The 8026-nt window shown below is 41.2% G+C and overlaps 1 protein-coding gene across 1 annotated transcript; it reads right to left on the bottom strand.

Moving 5' to 3' along the window:
• Positions 1–351: 351 nt before the first annotated feature.
• On the bottom strand, positions 352–4158 carry LOC129534928 (allergen Bos d 2-like). Its single transcript, XM_055393455.2, has 6 exons — positions 4078–4158; positions 3455–3594; positions 3200–3267; positions 1931–2038; positions 535–636; positions 352–368 (listed from the first exon to the last, which is right to left on the bottom strand). Exons 1-6 carry the CDS (start codon positions 4156–4158, stop codon positions 352–354), a joined length of 516 nt encoding a protein of 171 aa, XP_055249430.2.
• Between the last annotated feature and the right edge of the window lie 3868 nt (positions 4159–8026).

The raw sequence follows: 8026 nt of genomic DNA, 5'->3' as shown, positions 1-8026 counted from the left end.
CCTAGTATATCCCTGTCCCCATTTTCTCTTTAGGAACCATCAAGTGTTTTTGGACCGTGAGCCTGGTTCTTTTGTAAATAGTACATTTGTGCCATACCTTTTGATTCCACATGAAAGTGATATCAAACTTGCCTTTCTTTTCCTTTCTTCCCTTAGCATGATCATCTCTAGATGTGCCCTTGTTGCTGCAAATGGCATTATTTCCTTCTTTGACATAGTTGAGCAATATAGTCCTTTGGGTATATATCCCATGATTAAAGTGGTATGACCCAGAACAAAGTCTTACCTTAGGAAGAAAACTCAGTGTTGTATATGTCGTGATTCTACTCACCCAGAGGAGGCTGTCAGATCTTATTTAGGACAGTCGTCTGTGAAAGAGAGGAAAGAGTGGAAAAGTAATCATTGGCCTGCCTCCCTTTGAAGGGATTATTTCATAACAGCCTTTGTAAAGATGACTCCGCGAACAGGAAATGTGAATCGAGCATCCTCGTGATGTGGTTTCATTTCGGATCCCTGTTGTCCTCCTGGGTTTACCTGTCTCAGTGAGGTCTTCGGTATTTTCTGGTGGAATTCCTCTTTCTTTGTTTAGTTCCTCATACTGCTGACTTTCTTCTTGAGTGACACTGTCTCCTTTGGCTGGGTTCAAGAGCAAAGAGGGCAGAAGAGGGGTGCGTTAGAATCCTTGGTAGCTTACAGAGTGTCACCCAGCTCCTGTGTGCAGTATCTAGTCGGTCTCACCATCACCATGGCCCTCTGCCATCACCGAAACCCTGCTCTCCAGGAAACTGTCTACAGAGCTGTGCACACCAGGTCTTCAGATGGTCATGGGATAGAGTCCACATGGTTAACATTTTATCACATTCCAGTTCTTACAACTACTGTGTGAACTACAGACCATTCACCTCTGAGCTTATGCATCTCCAAGTCAGACGCAAGCTGGAATGGCACATCGGAGAAGGTCCTGGTTGGTCCTGAGACTCAGATATCCTTCCGAGTCTAACTCCGACCTGTCCACATTGTCTGCATCCTAGAATTCCCACTCTGGGGTTTTCCTCAACCTTAATCTGTTAAGATGTGTAGAGACCATCACTGACTCAATGGACAGGAGTTTGATCCCACACTGGGAAATAGTGGAAGGCAGAGCAACTCTGCAGGCTGCACTCCATGGAGCCATTATCAGTCAGACACCACTTATGACTGAACAGCAATGTTGAAATGAATGGGGGATACATTTTTTTGGAGTTTCATCAGGCACTCTAATCTCATCACACATGCGATTCAAACTCAGGCTCTGTCATCCTCAGCGACCTGACTGCAGCCCTTCCCACCTCCATATGGATATAATATCAGAAGGGTAAAGGGTCGTGTAAAATGCACCTTGTGGTCGGCCGGTTGTGAGAAAGATTGACATGACTCTCCACGCTGCTCTTGAAGGATTCTATTTGATCCAGGGGTGATTTGCAGAGGTTTGGGTTCAGGTTTCCAGTAGTATTTTAATGGTTGTGGCAAAAAATGAAAGCATTCAAGAGGAAGCAGTCATATCCAGGACCTACAAGTCTCTGAACTCAAAGTTCTAACCTTGTTCACTTTGGTGTCCAAACCTGGCAACTCCAACATGTGATATTTATCAAGAAACCCGTGGAGCATCCTGGAATATTTCACTGCACCTCCTGGGTAAGTGTATCTGTTTTTTTTTTTTTTTAATGTCCTCCAGTAGAATCCCCAGGGGTTGAGTTTTCTTAAGTTTTCTAGCAACCCACCTTTCTGCAGCCCTAGATCATGGCGCATGAAGTCTGAATTCTCCCGTGCAAACTCATGTCTGCTCTAGTGTGCTTAATAAAATATAAGGTGTTCATGCATTCTTTCCTCAAGTGAAAGAACGATAATATGAACACTGTTAATTTTCTCAGAAGGAGCTTCAATAACGTACCAAGGAGTTGAGTCACTTTTGTAGTCTCCTGAGCATCAAAGTTTTCACCGTAGATTGCTAGTGCATTCTCTGATACAGGAATCAGTTCGAAAAAGTTTGAACCCATATCTGTGACAGGAAAAAAAAAATCAAATCTCAATGTGATAAACTTCTTTATATTTGGAAATGCCATAATCTTCACATGCTATCATCTGTCCTCCCTTTGATAGTGATATGCCACCGTCTCATTGGCTTTCCTTGTGGTCTCTTGGTTAGAACCCGTTGGAACAGTTAGCGAACTTGGAAAGGTTTCTCCACACACCCCTCTTCTTAAGACAGTAAAGACTTCCAGTCTTCTAGACTGAACAGTCTGTGAATGATAGCAAAGTTGCTCTTCCCAACTATAGTAGGTGTTGGACCTCAGCCATCTCATATGAGCTCACCAGAGCTGACTGTGAGAATTTCAGGATTTTTTTGACCAAATTCACAAGTACAGTCATGATTACAAAGATAATCTGTGAATTTAAGGAAATCATGTGAAGATAAATCTTAATGGATCAAACAAAGTTACCTTCTGGTAGAGAGGTAATCAAAGAGGTTGAAATGAAGGTATTGCCAAATGTTAGAGATATATACTCTGAAATGTTTCCTAATTAGGTCCTGTGTCCAATGTCCACAGATGTAATTAAAAAAAAAAATAAAAAATGTCTCTGACCAAGATTAGAATGTTCCACTGTACATTTTTCCCATGAAAATCACATAGGTACTTTTCATTAGTTCACATTACAATATTGGTATTTGAGGTTTCTTTCTAGTATTGAAACTTTAGAAACTGAGGTCTGTACCAGTGCCCCTTTTGATTTCAAATTAGGCAAAACTTAGTGTGAAATTTTTGCTGTCATTTTAACTATTCTCATACTTATCTGTGAAATTTAAATGAATCAGGTTCTACTTCGTCAACGTGCTAAAAAAGAGCTTTTCATGTTTAAAGGATTTCTTCAGTTCAAGAAAACCTGATCTTGACAGTTAAATAAGGGACTTCGCAGGTGGCTCAGCAACAAGGAATCCGCTTGCCATTGCTGGAGATGCAGGAGACTTGGGCTCGATCCCTGGGTGGGGAAGATTCCCTGGAGAGGGAAATGGCAACCCACTCCAGTATACTTGCCTGCAGCATCCCATGGACAGAGGAGCCTGATGGGCTAGAGTCTATGGGGGTCACAAGAGTCGGACACAGCTGAGCATCTAACATGCTTGGGAAGACGCACAAAACGACAGAGCTCCCATACTCACATGTTACGTGATAAACATCCTCGTCTCTCTCTGCAACTACATTGAGTAATATGCATTTCTCGGGAAACCTGAAAAGCAAACAGATAAGTTGTTCCTTTGTCAGCATCTGTTCCCCAGAACTTGAGGGCAGCCTTCCATTGATAGAGTTCACACACTGATCTTCACAATTATGACTCACAACATTCATTGCACGAGCAGGCCCCATGGCAGCAGTCAGCAGTCCCATTGTTTTCAGTTTAGGCAGATTGTGCTTACTTGACATAAAATTCAATGGATAGCTCCGAACAGCTGTTGCTACATTTAAGGTGACGGACGTATGCCCTCAGGGGGCCTCCTTCCTCAATCTTCTCCTTGTTATCCGCAGCTGAGAGAACGCTGTGCCAGTCTCCTGTAATCTAAGGAGAAAATTCTCCATAAACATGACTCAGTCTTTTCACTGGGTTCTCACCAATACCCAACCCAATCATTGGCTCTACATTTACCTCAGAAGAGATGAAAATTCAATCTTCTAAGCAAAGTAGGATTCTACCCCCTGCCTTGCAGAATAACATGAAAGAATCACTCATATTCGAGCAGAAAGCATAGAGTTTGAGTTTCTTAAAATAGCTAAAAGAGCAACATTAAAGACCATGGCAGTTCATCGATCCCTAAATGATAGCGTGGTAGGCTTTTTTCTTTTTTTCACATAGAGACAAATAATTTGGGGAAAAAATGCAAAGAGTAGAAAGATAGAGGGTTTTATTATGCTCATGTAGATAGGTGGATCATGGCAAGCCTATACCATCTGTTCATACATATAAAGAAGACTATTTCTCTCTCTCATGTACACACACAGTCACAGACCAATCCCTTCTCCCAGATCAGCTGAATTTGGGTACCTGTGAGGGGTCTAGCTCAGCTTGAGCTTCCTGGGCAGCACAAACTAGACCAAGGATAAGAGTCAGAAACACAGTCTTCATCTTGTGACTCTTGTGGTCCTTCTTCTGCAGAATCTGAGGGTGTCCCAGGTGTTGGAGAAGTTGTGAATTCGTCCCTCTTCTTATAGGATGGGTTTCTTGGCAGAATACATAATGATCAAACAGTGGCTACTCACAAGATCTTGGTTACATAGACGTCAACTTAGATGTCCTGGTTGGCAGGTGAGCTTTTTTTGTAATCTGTGGTTTTTATAAAGAGATTAATTTTAAGGGAAGCTTAGTTAGATTTGGACATTTTCCTTCAGATTAAATGAGAAATTAGAGAACATACGAGGTGTTTCAAAGACACTGATACTTATATTCTTTAATATCTTCAGATTCCAAAGTGGGAAAAACAGACCAAGACTCATAGCCCCAACTCTTGTGTTATTTATTTATCATTGAAAGGTCAGTTTAAGCCTATACCCTAAAACTAAGGATAGTATAATCTGATTTAAAAGATTAATATGTGGTGTCTTTACCATGAATTGGTTGTCAGGGCATCCCTCAGAGGAGTCTATATATTTTTTGCTTTGAAATTGACATATAGTTGATGTACCAAATTATATATGTTAGAGATGTACCATATAGTTGTTTGTAATTTTTATATACTCCATTTGTAAGTATAAAATACAGGCTTTATTCCCTATGCTATACCATATATCTTTGTACACTGTTTATTTTATACATAGTAGTTTGTACCTCTTATTCCCCTCCTGTTACCTTACCCGTGCCCCCATTCCCACACTTGTAACCACTAGTTAAATATTTGGACAGAGGCCTGGTGACTGTTCCCACTGGAGGCTCCTGCTTGGTGTATATTCTAATCAGTAACTGCCTAATCTTTGGTCACAGAGTATCCACCTAGATTTTACTGCCACAGTCTGTCTTACTTTCGGTTTTACACATAGGTATGTGAGTTTCTCTGTGTTAGTTGTAAAACATGGAGTAATGAATGGGATGAATTTTTTTTTTGCATATGGATTTCTAGTTTCTCCAGCAACTTTTCTCTATCAGTTCATTTCAGTTGCTCACTCTTGTCTGACTCTTTGCGACCAAGTGGACTGCAGCATGCCAGGCTTCCCTGTCCATCACCAACTCCCGGAGTTTACCCAAACTCATGTCCTTCGAGTTGGTGATGCCATCCAACCACCTCATCCTCTGTCATCCCCTTCTCCTCCAGCCCGCAATCTTTCCCAGCATCAGGGTCTTTTCCAATGAGTCAGCTTTTCCCATCAGGTGGCCAAAGTATTGGGGTTTCAGCTTCAGCATCAGTCTTTCCACTGAATATTCACGACTGAGTTCCTTTAGGATGGACTGGTTGGATCTCCTTGCAGTTCAAAGGACTCTCAAGAGTCTTCTCCAACACCACAGTTGAAAAGCATCCATTCTTCAGCGCTCGGCATTCTTTATAGTCCAACTCTCACATCCATACCTGACTACTGGAAGAGTCCTAGTCTTGACTAAATGTAACTTGTTGGCATAGTAATGTCTCCGCTTTTTAATATGCTGTCTAGGTTGGTCATAGCTTTTCTTAAAAGGAGCAAGCTTCTTTTAATTTCATCGCTGAGTCATCATCTGCACTGATTTTGCACTGTTGCCATTGTTTCCCCATCTTTATCCCACGAAGTGAAGGGACCAGATGCCATGATCTTAGTTTTCTTTATGTTAAGTTTTAAACCGACTTTTTCACTCTCCTCTTTTACTTTCATCAAGAACCTCTTTAGTTCCTCTTTGCTTACTGCCATAATGGTGGTGTCATCTGCATATCTGAGGTTATTGACATTTCTCCCAGCAATCTTGATTCCAGCTTGTGCTTCATCCACTCCAGCATTTCTCATGATGTAGTCTGCATGTAAATTAAATAAGCAGGGTGACAATATACAGCCCTGACACACTCCTTTCCTGATTTGGAACCAGTCTGTTGTTCCACGTCCAGTTCTAACTGTTTCTTCCTGACCTGCATAGAGATTTCCCAAGAGGCAGGTCAGGTGGTCTGGTATTCACATCTCTTTCAGAATTTTCCACAGTTTATTGTGATCCACACAGTCAAAGTCTTTGGCATAGTCAATAAAGCAGAAATAGATCTTTTTCTGGAACTTTCTTGCTTTTTTGATGATCTAGTGGATGTTGGCAATTTGATCTTTGGTTCCTCTGACATTTTTAAATCCAGTCTGAACATCAGAAGTTCATGGTTCACATACTCTTGAAGCCTGGCTTGGAGAATTTTGAGCATTACTTTGCTAGCGTGTGAGATGAGTGCAATTGTACAGTAGTTGGTGATGGACAGGGAGGCCTGGAGTGCTGTGATTCATGGGGTCGCGGAGAGTAGGACACGACTGAGCGACTGAACTGAACTGAACTGAACTGAATATTCTTTGGCATTGCCTTTCTTTAGGATTGCAATGAAAAGTGACATTTTGCAGTCCTGTGTCCACTGCTGAGTTTTTCCAAATTTGCTGGCATATTGAGTTCATCACGTTTACAGCATCATCTTTTTAGAATTTGAAATAGCTCAACTGGAATACTATCACCTTCACTAGCTTTGTTTATAATGATGCTTCCTTGGACCAACTTGAGTTTGCATTCCAGAAAGTCTGGCTCTAGGTGAGTGATTACACCATCGTGTTTATCTGGGTCATGAATATCTTTTTTATATAGATCTTCTGTGTATTCTTGGCACCTCTTCTTAATATCTTCTGCTTCTGTTAGGTCCATACCATTTCTGTCCTTTATTGTGCCCATCTTTTCATGAAATGTTCCCTTGGTATCTTTAATTTTCTTGAAAATATATCTAATCTTTCCCTTTCAATTGTTTTCCTCTATTTCTTTGCATTGATCACTGAAGAAGGCTTTCTTTTCTCTTCTTGCTATTTTGTGGGTCTCTCTGCATTCAAGTGGGTATATCTTTCCTTTTCCCCTTTGCCTAATCCAACTAATTAAACTGATCACATGGAACATAGCCTTGTCTAGCTCAATGAAACTACAAGCCATGCCGTGTAGGGCCACCCAAGATGTATGGGCATGGTGGAGAGTTCTGACAGGGTGTGGTCCACTGGAGAAGGGAATGGGAAACCCCTTCAGTAGTTTTGCCTTGAGAAGCCCATGAACAGTATGAAAAGGCAAAATATATGACGATGAAAGCTGAGCTCACCATGCTGGTGGGTGCCCAATATGCTACTGGAGAAGAGTGGAGATATAACTCCAGAAAGAATGAAGAGATGGAGTCAAAGCAAAAACAAACGCCCAGTTTTAGATATGACTGGTGATGGAAGTAAAGTCCAATGCTGTAAAGAACAATATTGCATATGAAACTGGAATGTTAGGTCCATGAATCAAGGTAAATTGGAAGTGGTCACACAGTAGATGGTAAGAGTGAATATCGACATTAAGATTCAGTGAACTAAAATGGACCAGAATTGGTAATTGAACTCAGATGACCATTATATCTGCTACCATGGGCAAGAATCACTTAGAAGAAATGGAGTAGCCATCATAGTCAACAAAAGAGTCTGAAATGCAGTACTTGGATGCAATCTGAAAACGACAGAATGATATCTATTCATTTCCAAGGCAAACTATTCAATGTCACAGTCATCCAAGTCTATGCGCCGATCAGTAATGCTGAAGAAGCTGAAGTTGAACATTGCTATGAAGACCTACAAGATCTTCTAGAACTAACACCTTAAAAAATGCCCTTTTTGTTACAGGGGACTGAAATGCAAAAATAGGAAGTCAAGAAATACATGGAGTAATAGGCAAATTTGACCTTGGAGATCAAAATCAAGCAGAGAAAAGGCTAATAGAGTTTTGCCAAGAGAACACACAGGTCATAGCAAACACCTTCTTCCAACAACACAGGAGAAGACTC

The sequence above is a fragment of the Moschus berezovskii genome, chromosome X (genome assembly GCF_049115385.1).
Source record: "Moschus berezovskii isolate FMDL1 chromosome X, NW_MosBer_1.0, whole genome shotgun sequence".
NCBI classification, from domain to species: Eukaryota; Metazoa; Chordata; class Mammalia; order Artiodactyla; family Moschidae; genus Moschus; species Moschus berezovskii.
The sequence above is the reverse complement of the archived record's forward strand: the minus strand, read 5'-3'. Positions and strand labels throughout refer to the sequence as shown.